The sequence below is a fragment of the Stenella coeruleoalba genome, assembly GCF_951394435.1.
Source record: "Stenella coeruleoalba genome assembly, chromosome: 4".
In the NCBI taxonomy this organism is placed as follows: Eukaryota; Metazoa; Chordata; class Mammalia; order Artiodactyla; family Delphinidae; genus Stenella; species Stenella coeruleoalba.
The window spans coordinates 29928528-29952223 of NC_137149.1; the positions used below are offsets into that span (position 1 = coordinate 29928528).

Below are 23696 nucleotides of genomic sequence, written 5' to 3' on the forward strand. Positions count from 1 at the left end.
AATGGGCCTTCAATATCTGTGAAATGTTTCAAAAGCCACCTACGGAAGAATTTTCAGAACCAATCATTTCCACTTAAAGACCTCAAAGAAGGGCCTTTTCATAGAGGCCCTCCCTTAACAAATTTAATTGGGCTAAAGAGGAAAGGATTTTTAATTCCCAGAACAAGGGAAAAGCTTATTAGCAAAATAAAGAGAAATAACAAGCAACACACATTTTAACCAATTAGGGCATCAGCTTTATATCCAAGGAGATTATCAAGTGCACACATCCCATTTAAACAATAAACAAACTCAGAAAATCAGATCAGGACCTGACCTAACTGATTTCTGCGGGAAATCAGTTTCAAAATTAAGAGCCAGACTTACTGCTCTAAAACTATTCAGATTAAGGTCCCTGTTTTCTGTTTGACCCTTTCAAGTTTTCCATTTCAATTCCTTTTGTTTTTTCCATAACAATTTAAATCATTAGAGTTAAGTAAAGAAGTAATCTCCCCCATGCTTCCAAATTTTACTCCCCTAATGGTAATAATATTGTTCGGTGTATATTCTGCTTTTCTTTGCTTGCAGAAACATGTATTTATACAACTGTTTGAGGTTTCTTCCACTTTTTTTTTCATTCTTTTCAAAAAATGGGGAGCTATGTATATATAAAATCATTCTGTAATTTGTTTTCCCCGAAAGCCATACCATAAATTCCAGGTCAATAAAGCATGAATATAGCATGATCTATTTTACAATTCACCTCAGTTCATTTACCCTACACTTTGATATGCACAAGTAGTTAATCTGGTAATAATCATAGCATGCACCAGCAAAGTATCTAGATTCAATAATTCATCTTGTAAAGTACTGGGCAATTCTAATATTCTGGATTATATTGTTATAACTGCAAAAGTGGGTAACATAAGTGGGTGACAATCTAATATGAACATTTATTGTTAGAATAATATATCCCTATACCTTTTTTCCTCATATTCTTTATGCCATGTAATATAAAAATCTTATTCTTCTCAATACTGAATTTCTAAAAATCATAACTTTACAGAAATGCTAGATGCACCAAAGTTAACAGTGTAAGCATATAACAGAACCACTAGAGGGCTATATTTACCCACTTAATTTAATTTTATAAATCTTAGAATGGCACAGCAAGAAGGGACTGGATAATCCTTTTGCCTCAATTCTCAGTTATACACATATATAAACTGAAGAAATTGAAATCAGGTTGGTCGATCTGTCCCAGATCCCATAGCTACTAGTACTCAAATTTTTATAAATGTAATGAAATATTTGTAAGTGTATCTATACTAGGAAAGTGAATCTCTTTAGTATTCCAATATCAAAATATTTTCAAATGACCCTAAAGCAATGAACATAGTACGTAAGATGACCTTTCCCTGTTAAAAATCTATGGGTTGTTAGGTTTTAAGTCTCTTTTCTTTTTTTTTTCTTTTTTTGCATTCACCATTCACTCAAAAATTTTTGAGTTTACTTTGGTTCATACTCCCTTCCTCTTCTGTAATGGATTATGCCTAGTTAGTTTTAGTACCCATTTAAACTTTCCAGAAATAATTTTTTCTATTTATAAGAACTGAAGAGGAGAGATTGGTTCAAGATGGCGGAGTAGAAGGATGTGCGCTCACACCCTCTTGTGAGAGCACTGGAATTACAACTAACTGCTGAACGATCATTGACAGGAAGACACTGGAACTCATCAAAAAAGATACCCCACATCCAAATACAAAGGAGAAGCCGCAGTGAGACGGTAGGAGGGGCACAATCACAATCAAATCAAATCCCGTAACTGCTGGGTGGGTGACTCACAAACTGGGGAACACTTATACCACAGAAGTCCACCCACTGGAGTGAAGGTTCAGAACCCCACGTCAGGCTTCCCAACCTGGGGGTCCGGCAACGGGAGGAGAAATTCCAAGAGAATCATGCTCTGAAGGCTACCAGGATTTGATTGCAGGACTTCGACAGGACTGGGGGAAACAGAGACTCCACTCTTGGAAGGGCACACACAAAACAATGTGCACATCGGGACCCAGGGGAAAGAGCAGTGACCCCAGGGGAGACTGAACCAGACTTACCTGCTAGTGTTGGAGGGTTTCCTGCAGAGGCGGGGGTGGCTGTGGCTCACCGTGGGGACAAGGACACTGGCAGCTGAAGTTCTGGAAGTACTCCTTGGCGTGAGCCCTCCCAGAGTCCGCCATTAGCCCCACCAAAGAGCAGGGTAGGTTCCAGCGCTGGGTCGCCTCAGGCCAAACAACCAACAGGGAGCGACCCCAGCCCCACTCATCAGCAGAGGAGCAGATTAAAGTTTTCCTGAGCTCTGCACACCAGAGCAACACCCAGCTCTACCCACCACCAATCCCTACCATCAGGAAGCTTGCACAAGCCTCTTAAGTAGCCTCATCCACCAGAGGGCAGAGAGCAGAAGCAAGAAGAACTACAATCCTGCAGCCTGTGGAAGGAAAACCACATTCACAGAAAGACAGACAAAATGAAAAGGCAGAGGAATTTGTACCAGATGAAGGAACAAGATAAAACCCCAGAAAAACAAATAAATGGAGATAGGCAACCTTCCAGAAAAAGAATTCAGAATAATGATAGTGAAGGTGATCCAGGACCTCAGAAAAAGAATGGAGGCAAAGATCAAGAAGATGGAAGAAATGTTTAACAAAGACCTAGAAGATTTAAAGAACAAACACCTAGAAGAATTAAAGAACAAACAAAGATGAACAATACAAAAACTAAAATGAAAAATACACTAGAAGGAATCAATAGCAGAATAACTGAGTAAAAAAACAACAGATAAGTGACCTGGAAGACAGAATAGTGGAATTCACTGCCACAGAACAGAATAAAGAAAAAGGAATGAGAAGAAATGAAGACAGCCTAAGAGACCTCTGGGACAAGATTAACCACAACAACATTCGCATTATAGGGGTCCCAGAAGAAGGAGAGAGAGAAAGGACCTGAGAAAATATTTGAAGAGATTATAGTTGAAAAATTCCCTAACACAGGAGAGGAAATAGCCACCCAAGTCCAGGAAGTGCAGAGTCCCATACAGGAGAAACACACCAAGACACATAGTAATCAAATTGACAAAAACAAAGAAAAACTACTGAAAGCAACAAGGGAAAAACGACAAACAACATACAAGGGAACTCCCATAAGGTTAACAGCTGATTTCTCAGAGGAAACTCTATAAGCCAGAAGGGAGTGGCATGATATATTTAAAGTGATGAAAAGGAAGAACCTACAATCAAGATTACTCTACCCATCAAGGATCTCATTCAGATTCAACAGAGAAATCAAAAGTTTTACAGACAAGCAAAAGCTAAGAGAATTCAGCAGCAACAAAGCAGCTCTACAAATGCTAAAGGAAATTCTCTAAGTGGGAAACACAAGAGAAGAAAAGGACCTACAAAACAAACCCATAACAATTAAGAAAACGGTAATAGGAACATACATATTGATAATTACCTTAAACGTGAATGGATTAAATGCTCCAACCAAAAGACACAGGCTTGCTGAATGGATACAAAAACAAGACCCATATATATGCTGTCTTCAAGAGACCCATTTCAGACCTAGAGACACATACAGACTGAAAGTGAGGCAATGCAAAAAGATACTCCATGCAAATGGAAATCAAAAGAAAGCTGCAGTAGCAATACTCATGTCAGCTAAAATAGACTTTAAAATAAAGAATGTTACAAGAGACAAGGAAGGCCACTGCATAATGATCAAGGGATCAATCCAAGAAGAACATATAACAATTATAAATATATATGCACCCAACGTAGGAGCACCTCAATACATAAGGCAACTGCTAACAGCTATAAAAGAGGAAATTGACAGTAACACAATAATAGTGGGGGACTTTAACACCTCACTTACACCAACAGACAAATCATCCAAAATGAAAATAAATACGGAAACAGAAGCTTTAAATGACACAACAGACCAGAGAGATTTAATTGATATTTATAGGACATTCCATCTGAAAACAGCAGATTACACTTTCTTCTCAAGTGCACACGGAACATTCTCCAGGAGAGATCACAGCTTGGGTCACAAATCAAGCCTCGGTAAATTTAAGAAAACTGAAATCATATCAAGTATCTTTTCCGACCACAATACTATGAGATTAGAAATCAATAACGGGGGAAAAAATGTAAAAAACACTAACACATGGAGGATAAACAATAGGCTACTAAATAACCAAGAGATCACTGAAGAAATCAAAGAGGAAATCAAAAAACACCTAGACACAGATTACAACGAAAACACGACGATCCAAAACCTATGGGATGCAGCAAAAGCCGTTCTAAGAGGGAAGTTTACAGCAATACAAGCCTACCTCAAGAAACAAGAAAAATCTCAAATAAACAATCTAACCTTATGCCTAAAGGAACTAGAGAAAGAAGAAGAAACAAAACCCAAAGTTAGAAGGAAAGAAATCATAAAGATCAGAGCAGAAATAAATGAAATAGAAACAAAGAAAACAATAGCAAAGATCAATAAAACTAAAAGCTGGTTCTTTTAAAAAGATAAACAAAATTGATAAACCATTAGCCAGACTCATCAAGAAAAAGAGGGAAAGGACTCAAATCAATAAAATTAGAAATGGAAAAGAAGAAGTTATCACAGACACTGCAGAAATACAAAGCATCCTAAGAGACTACTACAAGCAACTCTATGCCAATAAAATGGACAATCTGGAAGAAATGGACAAATTCTTAGAAAGGTATAACCTTCCAAGTCTGAACCAGGAAGAAGTAGAAAATATGAACAGACCAGTAACAAGCACTGAAATTGAAATTGTGATTTAAAATCTTCCAACAAACAAAAGTCCAGGACCAGATAGCTTCACAGGCAAATTCTATCAAACATTTAGAGAAGAGCTAACACCCATCCTTCTCAAACTCTTCCAAAAAATTGCAGAGGACGGAACACTCCCAAACTCATTCTATGAGGCCACCATCTCCCTGATACCAAAACCAGACAAAGATACTACTAAAAAGGAAAATTACAGACCAATTATCACTGATGAACACAGATGCAAAAATCCTCAACAAAATACAAGCAAACAGAATCCAACAACATATTAAAAGGATCACACAGGCTTCCCTGGTGGCGCAGCAGTTGAGAGTCCGCCTGCTGATGCAAGGGACACGGGTTCGTGCCCTGGTCCAGGAAGATCCCACATGCCGTGGAGTGGCTGGGCCCGTGAGCCATGGCTGCCGAGCCTGCACATCCGGAGCCTGTGCTCCGCAATGGGAGAGGCCACAACACTGAGAGGCCCATGTACCGCAAAAAAAAAAAAAAAAGGATCATACACCATGATCAAGTGGGATTTATCCCACGGATGCAAGGATTCTTCAATATATGCAAATCAATATGGTGTATCAATTATACACCATATTAACAAATTGAAGAAAAACCATATGATCATCTCAATAGATACAGAAAAAGCTTTTGACGAAATTCAACACCCAGTTATGATAAAAACTCTCCAGATAGTGGGCATAGAGGGAACCTACCTCAACATAATAAAAGCCATATACAATAAACCCACAGCAAACATCATTCTCAATGGTGAAAAACTGAAAGCATTTCCTCTAAGATCAGGAACAAGACAAGTATGTCTACTCTCGCCACTATTGTTCAACATAGTTTTGGAAGTCCTAGCCATGGCAATCAGAGAAGAAAAAGAAATAAAAGAAATACAAATTGGAAAAGAAGAAATGAAACTGTCACTGTTTGCAGATGACATGATACTATACATAGAGAATCCTAAAGATTCCACCAGAAAACTACTAGAGCTAATCAATGCATCTGGTAAAGTTGCAAGATACAAAATTAATACACAGAAATCTCTTGCATTCCTATACACTAATGATGAAAAATCTGAAAGAGAAATTATGGAAACACTCCCATCTACCATTGCAACAAAAAGAATAAAATACCTAGGAATAAACCTACCTAGGGAGACAAAATACCTCTATGCAGAAAACTGTAAGACACTGATGAAAGAAATTAGAGATGATACCAACAGATGGAGAGATATACCATGTTCTTGGATTGGAAGAATCAATACTGTGAAGATGACTATACTACTCAAAGCAATCTACAGATTCAATGCAATCCCTATCAAGTTACCAACAGTGTGTTTTTTTACAGAACTAGAACAAAAAAATCTTAAAATTTGTATGGAGACACACAAGACCCCAAATAGCCAAAGCAGTCCTGAGGGAAAAAAACAGAGCTGGAGGAATCAGAGTCCCTGACTTCAGACTGTATTACAAAGCTACAGTAATCAAGACAATATGGTAGGGAAGAGATATGAGAACATATAGATATGTATAACTGAGTCACTTTGTTATAAAGCAGAAACTAACACACCACTGTAAAGCAATTATACCCCAATAAAGATGTTAAAAAAAAAAAAAAAAGACAATATGGTACCGGCACAAAAACAGAAATATAGATCAACGGAACAGGACAGAAACCTGAGATAAACCCACACACCTATGGTCAACTAATCTATGACAAAGGAGGCAAGGATATACAATGGAGAAAAGACAGTCTCTTCAATAAGTGTTGCTGGGAAAACTGGACAGCTATGTGTAAAAGAATGAAATTAGAACACTCGCCAACACCATACACAAAAATAAACTCAAAATGGATTAGAGACCTACATGTAAGACCGGACACTACAAAACTCTTAGAGGAAAACATAGGAAGAACACTCCGACATAAATCACAGCAAGATCTTTTTTGATCCACCTCCTAGAGTAATGTAAATAAAAACAAAAATAAACAAATGGGATCTAATGAAACTTAAAGGCTTTTGCAAAGCAAAGGAATCTACAAGCAAGACGAAAAGACAACCCACAGAATGGGAGAAAATATTTGCAAACGAATCAACGGACATTAAAGGATTAATCTCCAAAATATATAAACAGCTCATGCAGCTCAATATTAAAGAAACAAACAACCCAATCCAAAAATGGGCAGAAGACCTAAGTAGACATTTCTCCAAAGAAGACATACAGATGGCCAAGAAGCACATGAAAAGCTGCTCAACATCACTAATTATTAGAGAAATGCAAATCAAAACTACAATGAGGTATCATCTCACACCAGTTAGAATGGGCATCATTAGAAAATCACAGACAACAAATGCTGGAGAGGTGTGGAGAAAAGGGAACCCCCTTTCTCGCACTGTTGGTGGGAATGTAAAATGATACAGCCACTATGAGAACAGTACGGAGGTTCCTTAAAAAATTAAAAATATAATTACCATATGACCCAGCAATCCCACTACTGGACATATACCCAGAGAAAACCGTGATTCAAAAAGACACATGCACCCCAATGTTCACTGCAGCACTATTTACAATAGCCAGGTCATGGAAGCAACCTAAATGCCCATCGACAGACGAATGGATAAAGAAGATGTGGTACATATATACAATGGAATATTACTCAGCCATAAAAAGGAACAAAATTGGGTCATTTGTAAAGACGTGGATGGATCTAGAGACTGTCATACAGAGTGAAGTTAGAAAAATAAATATCGTATATTAACGCATATATGTGGAACCTAGAAAAATGGTACAGATCAACTGGTTTGCAGGGCAGAAATAGAGACACAGATGTAGAGAAAAAACATATGGACACCAAGTGGGGAAAGTGGCAGTGGGGGTGGGGGTGGTGGGATGAATTGGGAGATTGGGATTGACATATATACACTAATATGTATGAAATAGATAACTAATAAGAACCTGCTGTATAAAAAATGAATAAAATTCAGAAATAAAAAAAAAAGAACTGAAGAAAAAATAATTCCAAAAATGGCCAGCTATTTGCTGTAGCTACAAGTTTTACAGATTATGAGTGTGGTAGATGCATCCAACGTACTTTTTAATGCTTCCTGCACAAGTGACATGGAAAAGCTATATTGGGATGAGGCTTAGAATACTAAGAAATATAAGCATGTCAAATTTACACAGGTCACGATTCTTCAATTTCATAAACTTTAACTGGCTTGAAGTCAGTCCTCCTATCATAACTCCTCCCAAATTTTCAGGAATGCCAGGAAATATTGCTTGTATTCCACTAAATCTTTTCAGTGCTATGGTAACAAGTACATTTTAGCATGATGCAAGCAGTCAGAATGTTATTTGGTTAACAACTCAAAAGATTTAACATCTGAATAATCATCAAATTTTCTTTTACAGTGGAGCTCAGTGATACCACAGTACCAAATGCATTAATGTTAGGCTCCCTAAACATATGAACTCAATTCAAAACCAAATACCCTGGGAACTTCCCTGGCTGTCCAGGGGGCATGGGTTCAATCCCTGGTCAGGGAACTAAGATCCCACATGCCACGCAGTATGGCCAAAAAAAAAAAAACTAAATGCCCCAAAGGAAACCCAGGAAGAACTACTATAAGGAAGAAAAGAGAAAAATAGAGTTTAAAGATAGCTAATGACCAAAAGATATACCTAAGGTAAAAGGTGAAATCTCAAGTGATTTGTCTACCGACCATCAGCCAGTTTAGACTTTTTAAATGTTAAAAAAAGCGTAGGAATTTGCACTATTATTTGTCCTTGGGACAATACCAAGGACAAATAATTGCTTGCTATGTCTTTTACAGACCAAGAGTAAAAGCCCTGGCCCTAACTCTCACTGAAAGTTTCAACCCAAGTATTCTAAATCAAACAGTCTCTTTTCCCAAGTTTTAAAAGCATAACCGCTTCTTCCTGTGAAAAATTTTCAGCATATTTGTTCATCATATATACTTATGGCTTACATATTTATTCATCCTGCTGCAATTCCATTAATCAAAAAAGTTACGTAAAACCCAAAACACTTATTTAGGCAGTATTAGGTAAAACATGCTAGAAAACTTAAAAGATATGGCAACCCCATTCCTTCTGAGAATGGACACATGTGAGGGGAGAAAATCAGTGGCAGGGAAAATTATCCTATATCACAGTATTCTAACTTGCTATCATGGTTATGTCTTGATACTACAATAGCAGTGAGGACCAAAACCAATTTCATTTGTAATGTCCCTACCCAGGAATCTGAACGTGTAGCAGGCAATCAAATATTTATTTATGGTCAGTAACATCTTAAACCTTGAGTCCCTTAAAAAAAGGAAAATAAAAACATTCAGTAAAACTTTCAACATTCCATCTATGTTGAATGAGAAAAATTAAACATTTCTTAAGAAATGTCATCAACTTCTAGTTCTCAACTTGAACAGAGCTGTTCCATCTTTAACAGATTCACAACCAATACTAAAATTTTCTAATCAATTACTAATTACAACTAGAGAAGCTGCCTTACTAACTTTGATTTATGTACTAACACACAAAAGGGAAAATACAATAAAGTGTGTTGATGTTCTCATATACAAAAGGCAAACATTTTGAAAGGGAGTGTTAATTTATAGAGAATGTTGAAGTACTGCTCTACTAGCCTATTTTTTTTAAAAGATCAGTTTTAAAAAACACCTTTTTTTCTATCTTAAATCTACTGGGTTGTCCCTTTTAACTCAAAAATAGCTCTGGTTTAATAAACACAGCTCTAAATAACTTAAAGGAATAGAACACTTTATTTTAAAAATTCAAATACGCTTCAGATGAAAGCTGCCCCTTTACTGAACACCCACAAGTTCCAAGCATTGTACAAAACATTAAAACATTTGTTCATACTCTTTTAGAGCAAAACTGCCTCTTCTGCCACACTCGTTTTTGCATGACGTTGACATTTTAGCTCCACTGTCATAAAATGACCAGCTCTTCAAGATTTGATCATGAAACGAGTTTCTGATCCATAGATGTAGATCATGAGGTTAATGCCGAAGTCAACTGGTGAAGTTTCTCTGTCAACTGTTACACTTAACGTCCTCTTCCTGATTAAGAGAAAATGAAAGTATTAAGGGTACAGAAAAATGAATATTTAATAATACTATTACCCAAAACTCAAGTCTAAAATCAGCACTAGTTCTTGTAAGGTTTAGCAAAAGTATTTTACCAAATTTAACTGTCATTTGTATTATACTTTTTTGTTTTTCAAATTAATAATACAGCAAAGTAAAGTAGAAGTAGGTGAAAAAATTCAAAGGGAAAAGTGATATAAAATGAAACTATCTATTAGGCTAAAGCAAAGAACACCATGGTGTTCTATGTACTTGCTGGCAAACAGAAATAAAAGTTGGTAGACATTATCACTCCTAGAAATTCAGTCATTTAAAGTTTTTTTTCCACTCACCTCTAAAACCACCACCCCCTCTTCCTCCTCTGAAACCTCCACCTCCACTTCCTCTTCCACCTCTAAAACCACCTAAAAATAAAGGAAACATTCATTAACTGTAACTTATCATATTTTGATAAGCCTGTAAATATCAATATAATTCTTGTAATAGTAATGAATATATATTCACATATTTTACCTCACAGAAAATTTTAAGATAAAAATGGAGAAACTGTCCAGCAGCAGGCTAAAATCCTAGGTTACAATTTTTAAACAAGCTTTCTGTTTTAATAAATTAGAAAAGCTTGTTACTTTAAAGGTCAATTTAGCCCTACCATTAAATGCATGAGTACCTCAACTTTTGCTTATTATATGTACTTTTTATTTAAATTGTTTTTATCCTAAGAACAAAGGGTAGCAGGTATGGGTGGTTTAGCTCTGGGGATACTACCATAAATACAATGTTTAAGGTCAATGGAGCTGCAAACAGATCAACACTGATGGTCACATGCTGATGAGCCTTGAAATTTAAAATTTTTAAAGCATTTTTTTCTATTATCCATCACGTTTGGCTTCCTATTGCAGTCTCTATTTTTACTCATTTTGGGGGCTAACTTTGTAAAGAATGATGAAATATAAAAAGAGAAATTATAAAATGAGGAAACAAACACATACTTCCAAAATACTGATATAAAAAAATTAAGATTTTAAGAAAATATAGTTGTGAATGCTTTAAAATGTCATATACGAGACTGAATATAGAATGGAAATGAGGGGATCTCCATTCATCAAATTCTTAAAGGGGTACTCCCAAAAATACTTAAAGATATATGTTAATATCTCTTTACAGATTATCTCCAAGCTATTTGGACCCAAAAAAGGTACATTTAAGGAGTGAAGTGATAATTACATTGACAGGCAAAAGTGAGAACAGGATTCTCTCTTTTCTGACCCTGTCCCAGAAGCTGTCCAACCCCGCTGTGCAGCTCCTCTTCCTCATCTCTTTGGCTCTGCCCATCACCCAGTCACCCACCCACCACACCATTTGCAGATCTAAGCACAGCCAATGCTGTATCCCACCTCATCCCCAGCCCTGCTCATTATCCAACTGCCCACAATGATGAATGTACCCAAGCTGTGGGGAAATACATACATCAAAATACTGAAATCAAAGCAATGAACTTATGGTAATAGTCTTTGACATGACATCAGAAGATACGGGTTTTATTTCTGAGCTGCCAATTGTGTGATTAGAGCAAATTAACTTTTGTAAGCCTGCATTTCCTCATCCATAAAAAAAGGGTATCACCCACCTTCACAAGGTTTTGCTAAATATTAAAAGAATATACTTGGATGTTAAAAGAATATATGACCAGCTCTTGGCATATAATCACCACTCAATGATGTTAACTAAAAATTTAAAATTCAATTAAGATAATACTATACTTTACAGAAACTAAGCATTACTACTATGGTAATGTGCCAAGATTGGAAGCAGCTTTATTAAAAAAGACAAATAAGCATAAGGGAGGTCCGCCTCTATACAAAACTAAATTGTGCTATACAAGTTGGCTGCGGCTTTGAAATCTCATTAGAAATCTCCCCCGCAGGTAACTTACCACCCCTCGCACCTCTGCCACCTCCGCCTCTTCCTCCTCCTCGACCGCCCCTGCCGCCGCCTCTGGGAGGCCCCTTCTCACCCGGAGGTCGAGGTAGAAACCTCTGCAACGGCAGCAGCTTATATGGGTCTATATAAAACTGGAAGTATAACAGAAATAATTAGTGTGATGTACTTCACACTCATTATGTCCAAAACTGAATTCATTATCTTCCCCCAATTCCCTTCTTCTCCAGTAGTGCCCATTTCAGTGAATGGTGACACCATCCACAAAGCTGTTGCAATCAGACATCTGAAAGATGGTGATATTTTTTACTTCATCTTCAATAGCTAACCAATTACCAAGACCTATCGATTCTACTTCCTGTATCTCTCATTAAACCATCCACTGTTCTCCATTTCCACTCTTTCAGGACTAAAGCAACAGCATCCAACCTGGCCCCTTCACACACAGTACTGACCTCTTTCCAGGGTGCTCTTTTATTTTTCTAACACTCTCTTTTAAGTATAAATTTAACCATATATACCCTGATAGTTAAAAACAAAATGAAGACTAAAGTCTAAATCCTTTCCCATGACCTGAAGGCCTTAAGTAATCTAGCCCCTGCCTACCTTGCTAGTCATTACTTCACAACTTTCCCCACCCCTCCTAAATGTTCTGTGTCCAAGCTCTACCTCTGCCTTTTTCAGATCCTTAAGGTGGCTTTACTGTCAGACTTGCACACGCTGTTTTCCTTACTTGAAATGCACTTCCTCCTCCTCTGTGACTAGAGCAGTGGTTCCCAAGTGCTAGCCTGACCTTCATCAAAGTCATCCAGAAGTTTCCTTTTAAAAACTGAATCCTCGTCCCTACCTAACACCTACTCAGTCAAACTTCTAGGAATGGGACCTAGAAATACATCTTCTTAAAAGATCCCCCAGGTAATTCTGACGTGCAACCAGGTTTGGGAGTCACCTGTGGTCAACTTTGAGGTCTCTGCTTCAAACTCACATTCTCAGAAAGCCAATGCACTAAATTTGGTCTCACGACTAACATTCTCATACCAACATGTATTACTCCTTTACAGCATATATCATAATGTTATTGAAATATCTGTGAAATCATTTAATATATGATTTCTCCCAAATAATATAACCTTTATAACTTAACATTATACTTAGAATGAAAGCTTTTCAATAAGATTTGTACATAAAATAAAAAATGTACTCCAGCAGTTACAGAATTGCTAATATGACAACAAATTACTTTCTGAAAACCTGAATTAAACACATTACTTTTAAAGATTAGTAAGTTCAATGTCTAAAATACAGAACATCTCAGTTTAAGAGCTTCACTAGTGATACACTGGAGAAGTCTCAAGTGCCTTAAGTAAAACTGTCCTAAGGTAGATCATTCGTTTATAAAACCAAGGATCCAGGTATCATAAACTTGACTCACCTTCTGCAGTTTTTTAAAGGAAGATGCCTTCATGTTCTCTGACAATTTAACTGAAAAATACTATTAATTTTATTAAGGAATAAGCAATTAATATCAAAGATAATCTTCTGAATTCACGTGTAATTTTTAAAATAACAAGGTTAGAATATACACAAATATTTAGGAAAAGTAAGAAATGAGTCTCCAAACAGAAGTGAAATTTTAATTTTTGTTTTAAAACTTCCAATTCCACCATCCTATTGCAGTGGCATCATCACATCCAAAGCAAAGTACCTCAACCCTGTGGCACTGATCCAAGTGGCAATCATTTCTAAAACCTTCCAAAAAGGAAGTCACACTTATAAGGCCTATCTTTTCAATATATGTGAAAATACATCCCCCCTCTTGATTCTCCTTTATGGTCCAATCTTAGCAATACTCCATCCACTTTAATGAAGCAGCAAGTTTAGTTTAATCAATACTTAACCCCAGAAAAAACAAACAGTAACCTTTTAATGAGATAGCTACATCTTCCAATTAAAAAGGATACAAAATCTCTAAGTTGTCCAAATATTTCATCCACCTTTCCAATTTGTTCTTTGTTTTCTAAATAAACTGGAGCATTGAAATAAGGCACCTTATTTTCATCTGTGGTACATTTACAAACTATGTCATCCTCACAGGGGTGCAGGAACTCTCCTAATACTGAAATAGGACATGAAAATGTTAAAATATAAAACAATTTCAAATGATACTGACCAACCTCTTCTGGAAGCTTTCCTCTTGGCCGCCTGGGATTTCACCATATCTGTTCTGAGGCAGAAAAGTCTTCCTGGGTTAGTATACCAACTGCACAAAATACTAGCTATGTGACCTGGGGTACGGGTCTCACCTTCTCTGTGCTTCAGTGTCTTCATCTTTAATGTAGGGCTAACAACAGTACTGACACTTAACGTATAGTATTGTGAAGATCAAGTGCAATAATAAATGTCAAGTGCTTAGAAAATGCCTGGCATACTGAGACCACTCAATCTACAATAACAGTTATTTTACTATAATAACTATTATTATTTGATTAAACAACACTACGCCTCATTCTATTGTCTCTTCCTTCTCCCCATCCCTAAGTCTAAGTCAGTCTTTGTTGTTCTCTGGCCCTTTCTTTTTTTCTCCCCTTTCCTAAGTTCCTACTACCACCTCTTCACCAATGACTCTTCGATCTTTTCCAAAGAAGTCTGGAATCTCAAAATAACTACCTATATATCTCACTCACAGTCACCCCAAACTAAAATACTCAGCATATTCCTGCAAAACCGACTCTCAATTCCTATCACCCAAGCTCAAAACCTGGAGCCTTTTATTCCTAGTATTAGCCAAGTTCTACTGAGTCTGTTTCCACTGAAATCTCTCTCCCATCGAACCCTTCTTTTTTCCCTCACTTTCACCATGCTCTGATGTGTCATGCATGGACCGCTGTGGGGCGAGGACCTTTGACTCTAGCCGTTGACCTCTTCAAACCATTCTGCATACTGATCCATCCTACTCTTTATATTAGACTCTGTTCATCCTTTCTCTTCTCTGATGTAGGCTTCTACCGTCAAATCTCTGTCTCACTTTCCATGACTTCCATCCTACCTCTTTGATAATTACTCCAAAACTCCTCTAATTAGGTCTTTTTCTTGACTCCCCCCAGTAGTTTCCCTTCTGAGCAAGTTTTTTTACTCACTTCACTTAGTTATGAGTAGCAATTAAAAGCATGGGCTTTGGGGTCAGGAAACCTGGCTTTGTATCTCAAATACATCACTTACTGATCACTTCTCACTATGACCCTAGCAAAGAAACTTAACGCTGAATCAGTTTTCTTATCTGTAAAATGGGGACAGTAGGGGTAAACGCACAATATTACGTAGTTGTATCTCCCTTTCAGCCCAAACCCAAATTCCATCTCCACGATGCATTCTAACTGTCCTTCAGCTTTCTTATCTCCCCCTTACTTCTACAGCACGATTATACGTCACTTTACAGCCTCTCCAGAGGCTTGACTCCCCGATCAAGCAGCAACCTCCGTAGGAGAGAGAGCTGCTGGATCTATCTTTCAGCACCTGACTCCCAGTCAAACTTACTAATAACACAAACCCACAACCTCCGTCCCCCGACCCCACTCCACCCTCGCCCCGCGGTGGGCCAAGCTTTGAAGACTACTTACAAACTACTTGCTCTGGAGGTCCGTGGTCCTGGCCTCTGTTAAAAGCTCCGCGGCCGCCCCCTCGTCCAAATCCTCCTCTGCCGCCGCCGCCGCCTCTGAAATTGCCGCCGCCTCCACCTCGGAAGTGGTGGTTGCTGCTGCCGCCGCGACCGAAGCCGCCACCTCGACTAAAGCCTCCGCGACCTCCGCCACGAAAAGACATGCTCGCTCCCACCTGGTTAGAAAAACAGGGCGTGCCTTTCAGTCACTGTGGCCTCTGGGAGCACCACCGAACCCCTCTGAGCCTCAGTCAGAAACCATAAAAGTAGACAACAATAATAATAGCAACCCTGCCACCTCACCCATGGCCAGGCGGCCAGCGACGAGCCCGAAGAGTGAGTGTCCCCTCCCCAAAGCCCTGTGAGCGCTGACCACCCACTCACCAGCCCCGTCACCCCCGGTGAGTACTTCCTCCCCCAGCTGGCAGCAAGGTCTTCAGCCGCATTCCCCTCCTCCCTCCGCTGGGTTCCACCTCCAGCATCCTCAGACCAACAGGCCCCCTCCCGCCACTCACCGGCGCCACGTGCACCTCAGGCCCGGAGGCTCACACTCTCCCGCCCGGTACTTCCGCCGCACAAGAGCCTCTTCGGCCACCGTACCGGCACAAAACGGAGGTGGGGAGGGAACCAAATAGAAACTCGAATAACTGGTTCAGAAAGCCAGCCAGTCACCCGCGGAATCAGGGACGCTGTCACCTGCCCGAAAAAGCCTTCAGCGATGGAAGGGTATCAATAATATCTAACGTCAACCGCTACTTTACGACAGTTAGGTCTATTTGCCTACGGCGAGCGGAGGAAGTGACGTACAATAGCGGCGTCCTTTGCAGCGTGACGTTGCAGGAAGTGCCGCCCCGCGGCGTTGCCCTTGGCAATGGCTGGCGTCAGGGACCGCCCCTCTCCCAGCGGATCGGCTTGTACCTGGTGGCAGCTGAGTGGCCGTGCACCCTGTCCTGTCAGGCTACGCTGCAGTCCCCTCGTTCGTCAATTGGTTGCGGCTCCAGCAACTGTGCTGCCCGTGGCTCTGAGGACGTTTGAGCCGCGCTCTGCCGGGAGGTGGATCTGGCCGCGTCGGAACTTAGTGGAAGGGCTTGTCTGCGTTCTTTCGAGTCGCTTGTTTCTTCCGGATCTTTCCAAGTACGCGAGATTGTGGGCAGTACTGTGCCCGTCGTTTTGTACTATGGTTTCACGAAAGGAAGAAAAAAAAGTGTGCGTGTGTGTGTGTGTGTGTGTCCTTTTAAAGAAACTGTTACCTGACAGAAAGCCAGACCATGTTTTTGTCTTTTGTACCAGATAGTTTATTCCTTTGTCAAGTACGTTTTCAGCCCCGCAGGACACTGTCTATACCACAAGCCCCTCTCCCCTTATGTCTTTAAGTTCTTGATATTTGACTTCAACTTCCGCTAAAACTTCTCTCCCAAAGAAGGCTAGCCACCCTCTATTTGTTAAATTTGGTTGGTCTCTTTTCACTCGAATCTTCTGAGACCTTACCTTGATATAGCGCAGTCAACCGCCTCTTTGAAAGAGGGTGGGGATTGGTACCTTCTTTAGAGGGTTATTTTCATATTGGAAGAACTTCATAAACTTAACTATGGAAATATTAGGAATCACAGTATGTCTTCTACACTAAAGTGTAAGCTTCTTGAAAAAGCATCAGTCATATAGATAAAAAAATTTTGGTAAATGAACTTTTATTCAGATTTGATAAATGTACTTTAAATTCTATACATCATACAGAGGTAGAATTATTCATAACTGCCCTGCTCTATTTTACTCTGTTTACGTTCAATGTTTTATCTCCATTTGGTGTCCCAGTATTATCCTCAACTCAGTGTGATGAAACCATTGAACTTTTATGGGACCTTCAAGATTACGTGGTGCCCCTTTATCTTACGTGTAAGGAACTGACAGAGAAGCGAAGTAACTTCCCTAGCTAGTTAGAGGGACAAAGTGGAACCATGGATTCTCACAGCCCTCAGTCCTTTGCTGTACCACCACCCCCAGTCTCACTCCTTGCTCTCTCCAAATTATTCATCATTCCAATTGCCTGTTTGTCCTCATGGTAGCATCATACTCTTGGTTTCTGCATCTTTGGACTCAAGCCTTTGAGCACTCTCCATCGTCTTTGTCACCATCCCCACCCAACCTTAGTTGCAGTCTCTTTTATCTAAAGCGCTCAATTTCTGTTCATTCCATCTAAAGCTTGTACTGTTGTTACAGGCCTTCTGTTGCCACTACCACACTTTCCTCTGTTATTCCTAACCGAAATCACCCAGTATAATCTACGGCAACTCAAAAGTTGAGAAATAATTACAGTGAACTATAACTTCCTCACGCTCTAAGCATCTTTGTTGTCTCAAATTAAATGCTTCCAGGCTTTTCTTCCTCCCATCTGTACTGCGTGTGATGACATACTGAACTTATTAAAAGTTTCCTCGTACCATAGCCATCCTCAGGATCCCAAATAGTTCTCCATGTCCTTTAACAACAAGTCTAAAGTAAAATCTCTACATTGACTAGGCCTTCTATATAATTAATTTTTTTTCCTTCCAGTGCTGTACACCATTTCTCTGCCCCATCAGGCCAGCATCATTGCCTTGCTTCTTTTTTCCTGCCATTTGCAATCACTTCCTTCTTGGAAAAGCTCCGTTTGCCATCCATTAGACCAGCCTTTTTCTATCTTTTTACCCTGGAAGAACCATTGAAGTAATTTTTATGTCTCAGAAAACCCTGCATAATATAAATATATATGTAATATAAACATATATAAACATATATGTATATATCCATCCTAGTACATTAACATGATCAGCAGCTTATAGACACGTAGACATGGTAGTCCAATAATAATTGTCAATGCTCTTTTTTCAATTGTAGTAAAATACACATAACATAAACTACATTAATCATTTTGAAGTGTATAGTTCAGTGGTTCACATTGTGTAACTTGGTGCTCCTTTGAGTAGAGAATGGTGTTTTTCTATGAATCTGTTTATTTTTGTCCAACTTACTACCCTACTCTGTGTAGTTTCCCCCCTCTCACAAAGGATCTCAATTCTTTTTTTTAAATTTTTTTATCGAAGTAGAGTTTCTGTACAATATTATATAAGTTACAGGTGTACAATATAGTTATTCATAATTTTTAAAGGTTATACTCCATTTATAGTTATTTTAAAATAGGATATCAATTCTGATGCAAATTAAGTGGGAGAGGAAACTTCAATTTTTCATTTAATTTACTAGATTGCAAAAATTGATTTTAATGAATATTAATCACTTTATAGGCCTATATGTGCATAAAAGTGTTATTTTTGAAACTAAAGAAAATAATGTGAAATCTTTGCTTGTCTTTTGCTACGTATATGGTCAATTCTGAGTCGATCTTGAGACTCACATAAACAGATCTCATTTTCAGCTGAAATAAGATTATTTCAGTCACTGTTTTTAAGCTCAAAGAAAAAGCTTGCTCACACAAGTAAGAAGTTGGAAAGTACAGTAAAATGTTTATTTCGTATGAATGGCAGGATACTCTTTCACAAAAATCCAGAACTTGTAGAAAGGCAAATCAGTTAAGTTTCATCTTATGTTTATAATCATAATCTTACAAACTCTCCCTCTTCTCTCAAAGTCAGGTGCACAGGTTGAGGAGCAGATTCAGAGAAAGGAACCCTCATTCAGTCATTTACTTGTGTTAAAGGGAGGGAAAATATGGTTCAGTTTTGTTCTGCAATTCCCTCAGGTGGTTTGGTCTTAACTTGAGACCCTCACTCTAAAGTGCAAGCAACAGTAGAAACATTTCAAGATTTTTTTGGCCGTATGATTTTTCCAGAGTTTCAGTTTCCATTTAAAACCGAGAATCTTGTCACCTGAAACCAAGATATTTTCTCCAGACCCTAGTATTCCCACAGTTCACTTTTCAGCTGAAGCATCCTGTTAAGAACCAAAATCAATATTACTTTCTCTTACTGTATAACAAATTACCCCAAAACTTAATGGCTCAATGTAATAAACATTATCTTGAATAATCTCCGTAAGTCAGAAATTCAGGAGCAGCTTAGCTAGGTGGTCTGGCTCTGGGTCTCATGACGTAGCAGTCATGATGTTGACTGGGGCTGCAGTCATCTGAAGGCACGACTGGGAGTGGAGGATCAATCTCTGAGGTGCCCTCAGTTCCTTGCCACGTGGGCTTCTTTACAGAGCACTTAAGCGTTCTCATGACATGGCAGCTGTCTTCCCCCAGAACAAATGATCTCTTAAGTCATAAGATTTTATGCATGTGGCAGATTTCTGTGGTCTCTGTCCAGATTTTTACACAGTTTTTTAAATGTTCTCAGGTAAACTGGTCTTTGATAAGGTTAATTATTTTTGTATCATTATCCAGAATTTTTTTCATTTCAGCTCCAAAAGTTTCTACCAGCAACTCTCCTGGAGGAAAGAAAGGTGTTGTGAACTCATTAGAATTTTCTCTTTTAAGAAAGTGAACCATCTCAGGGAACAATGCTCAAATCATTGACAGGGCACCGTCGGTCAGTTGCCAACACATTTCTTCCAAGATGTACCTTTTGTTTCCAGTATGAAGACAAAACAGTAAATGTATCTTGGCCTTTGCTTGTTTGGGGCAGCATTTTATAGCAGAAAAATTTTCTCAAGTTTCACTACAATTTACATCGTATAAGTGCTATCATATGACATTTGTTGTTGAAATCTGTTGATCCATCAATCTGGATAAAAGGTTGTTTTTTGGTTTATTATACAAAATCTCTTTAGCATCATGTGACATGTCATCAATTACATCAACTTATCAAACTTTGAGAGTGAAACCTTTCTAGTTTCTCACATAATGTCTTATCCTGACATTTTGCTCTCTCTAAATTTACATACTAGAATTGTGAGGTTCTTCCCAACTCTGGGTTTTTTTTCCTTTTTTAGTCAAAAAGTTCTGCCACTTGATAACTGCCTTTCTAAAAGGCGACTTTTTTAAAACAAGTTTTTCACTGTGGGATTCCAAAGGCCATTTGAAGTTATTTGCTCTCTTACTGTGATTTGAGTGTAAGTTGTGATTCTTTATTACTATCAGAATTACCTAGGCCTAGAATTCTCTTTCATCTCCCACTTTGTCTTCAAAAATCACCACATTGAACTCTAAGTCATGTTTATAAAACAGGTGTTAATAAAGTGTAAAACAAACTAAAAAAGGAAATCAGAAAAGAAAAATGAAATCGTTATAACAATTCACTATTAACATACAAGCTCTATCCACGCATTACATTTGATTGATACATCTCTTAAGTCTCTTTTATTCTTTATCAGTTTTCTCTCCTTATTTTCTTTCATGGCATCTACTTGTTGTAGAAACTGAGTTTTTTATCTTGTAGAATTTCCCATCTTCTTGGTCATATAAACCATGTTTCTCTGTCCTCTGTGTTTCCTGGAAACTGGTAGTTGCCTGGTAGTGAGATCTGGAGAATCGATTATGTTCAGGTTCAATTTTTTTTTTCCAAGAACACTTCTTACAGCATCACACGAGGAGGCACATGACATCTGGTTGTTTCTCTTTGGGTGTTGTTAAGATTGATCAGTGGGATCAGTATATCACCCTGATCCATCTGTGAGAAAGTTCCCTGCAAGCTTTTCACCTGACGGCTTTAGCAGGTATCAATGATCCTCATCTAGATTCGTCTATTCATGAGGGATTGCAAAATGGTGATATGCTAATTTTATCATTCCTTTAGCAATTATTAGCTGACATAAAGAACTTTTCTTCATTATTTTTTAATATTTATTTTTACTTAAATCCTTTGTTATCATTGTCCTTTTTAATGCTTAAATTGTTTCATCTTTGGCTGTGAGAAACCCTTCAAGTTTGGTCCTATGTTGTTAATACCACTTACTAGCCTCTGATAGCTTCCTTGCTCTCTGACACCAGATGTCTCTATCTAACATATCTTATACATTTCCTGCCCCAGCCCTTTCTTTAGGGAGCCCTTGTTCCTTTTAGTAGGAAAGGGTATGTAAAGAACACAATCTGGCACTAAGGGGTGGTCATTGCTTCTGGATTATCACGACTTCTATGCCTTATCATTGGACAGAGATAGGAGATATCTTTAGTACATATTTTTAGAAAGAAAGAAAAAAAAACATGGTTTGTACTGATATGTCCAAAGTTAAGGCTAAAGGGTCTTTGCTTCTTTTGAATTTAAACGTGTGCCTCTCCTACCCTGAAATTATGACATTAACAATTATTTACTTGAGCCTATATACATATGTATGTGTGTGTGCATAAAAAGTTGTCAAGTGTTAATGTTATTATTAACAGACTGATGAATCCTATTTAAGAGTTTGTTTGTATCAGTTTGCTGATATTTTGTTTAGGATTTTTGCACCTATAGTCATAGATGAGGTTGGTCTTCCTTTTCATTGTGCCGTACATATTGGTTGTGTAGCTTCTGACTACAGAGCACTGTGTGGATGATTGTGTAGGAGAAGGTGGGATGGGATGTGAGGCCTTGGGAGATTGCCTATAACTTGCTTTTTAAGTGCAGAGATACCCTGAACCCCATGAAGTTGTACCTGGAATGGTTCTCTGCTTCTCCTGCCCCAGTGTTCACTCCAGGGGAACTAGGTTAGGACATGCACTGCAGAGAGCCTTTTGTAGGCTTTATCCTGAAGCAAATGCTGAAGTAAGTTTCCTGAAGAATGGGGTACTGGCTCAACTGTTCTGCTCTTTGTTTAATTGATTACCTAGTCTATCACTTCTCACAGATTCCACTGTCTTTATTTACTTTGTGGTCTCCCTTATTCTGGATACAATTATTGTCACTTACATCTGTTTAACATTTCAAAACCTCCTTTAAGTTTTGCAGTTAATCTCTTCCTCTCTGTTTTATGTCTTCCAGTAAATCTTCACTGTTTGTATCCTGTTGATGGACTCCCTCTTCATTTTTCAATGGTGCAGTGGAATTATTTTATATTTATTTTTACTGAGATGTTGGAAGGGAAGAGATGTAAACTGTATAGAATGTCAGTCATTGTGAACCATTTATTACATTTTCTATTTGTTAATTGCTGACAAATTAGGAAAAGTCATTTTCTTATGTTGATTGTGTATCCAGTCGCTTTAATAAACTTTGACTTTAGGTCTAATAGTTTTCAATTAATTTTATCTAAGTAGACAGTCATTTCATCTACAAATAATGGCAATTTTGTCTCTTCTACTCCAATATTTATAATTTTTTTCATGTTTATTCCCTCCAATAACAGCAGTATTGAAATATTGCTTCCTTGCTTTTATTCCCAATTCTAATGGGTTTGGCTCTAGTGTTTCACCAGTGTATATGGTGTTTACTGTTGGTTTCTACCCTTTATCAGGTTAATGATATTTGTTCTTTTCCTAGATTGCTCACTTTTTTTAAAATTAAGAATTGGTGTTAAACTCATATCAAATACCTTTTCCATATCTTGTGATATAATTATACAGACTCTCTTATTTAATCTATTATTTTAATTAAAGATTTTAATATACTGAATTACTCTGATATCCTAATGTTGAACACCCCCGTATTTCTGAAATGGTCCCCACTTGGTCATGGCACGTTATTCTTTTACTATATTGTGGTTTATGGTATATGGTTTGCTAACATTTCATTTAGGGTCCTTGCATGTATATTAATAATTAAGAGTAGCTTATAGATTTCTTTCAGAGGCTTGTCTTACCCAGTTTTGGATAAGTATATTAGAGTATTGCTAATAAGTTGGAGAGCTCTTTATCTTTTTTCATGTTCTGGAAAAGTTTAAATAACAAGAATGATCTTTCCTAAAAGAGTTGGTAAAACCTAGTATCTTGGGGGGTTTAAATCTTTAACTTTTCCATGTCTTCTTAGCTATTCATTTATTTGAATTTTCTATCTCTTCCTGAGTCAATTCCAATAATTCCATTTTCCTGGAAATTTTCTTCCAGATCTTCAGATTATTTCATAAATTGCACATGATTTTATCACTTAAGGTTCTAAGTGACAAGCCACCAAACCAACTCTGGCTAACTTTAGTAAAAGAAAATTCACTTGGAAGATAATAGGATGTTTACAGTACTGACAGGTGACTAAGCACCTAGGCTTAAGAACTAAAGATACTTAA

At 38.0% G+C, this 23696-nt stretch overlaps 1 protein-coding gene across 2 annotated transcripts; it reads right to left on the minus strand.

The window, feature by feature from the left end:
• Positions 1-9629: 9629 nt before the first annotated feature.
• GAR1 (GAR1 ribonucleoprotein) lies at positions 9630-16560 on the minus strand. Of its 2 annotated transcripts, XM_079920069.1 has the most exons (7): positions 16082-16560; positions 15529-15742; positions 13873-14027; positions 13344-13403; positions 11907-12045; positions 10306-10377; positions 9630-9946 (listed from the first exon to the last, which is right to left on the minus strand). In XM_079920069.1, exons 2-7 carry the CDS (start codon positions 15728-15730, stop codon positions 9933-9935), a joined length of 642 nt encoding a protein of 213 aa, XP_079776195.1. In that variant the 5' UTR covers positions 15731-15742; positions 16082-16560; the 3' UTR covers positions 9630-9932. The 2 variants fall into 2 exon arrangements, with proteins under 2 accessions (XP_079776195.1, XP_079776196.1); XM_079920070.1 differs by lacking the exon at positions 16082-16560 and having other exon boundaries at positions 15529-16020.
• Positions 16561-23696: the final 7136 nt, after the last annotated feature.

Coding starts and splice junctions, on each gene's coding strand:
- GAR1 (XM_079920069.1), bottom strand. CDS start 15,730: ATGTCTTTTCGTGGCGGAGGTCGCGGAGGCTTTAGTCGAGGTGGCGGC. Junction 13,404..13,872: donor TTGGACAACTTAGAGATTTT/GTATCCTTTTTA, acceptor TAAAATTAATAG/TATTTTTCAGTTAAATTGTC. Junction 10,378..11,906: donor TGGCAGAGGTGCGAGGGGTG/GTAAGTTACCTG, acceptor CTTTATTTTTAG/GTGGTTTTAGAGGTGGAAGA.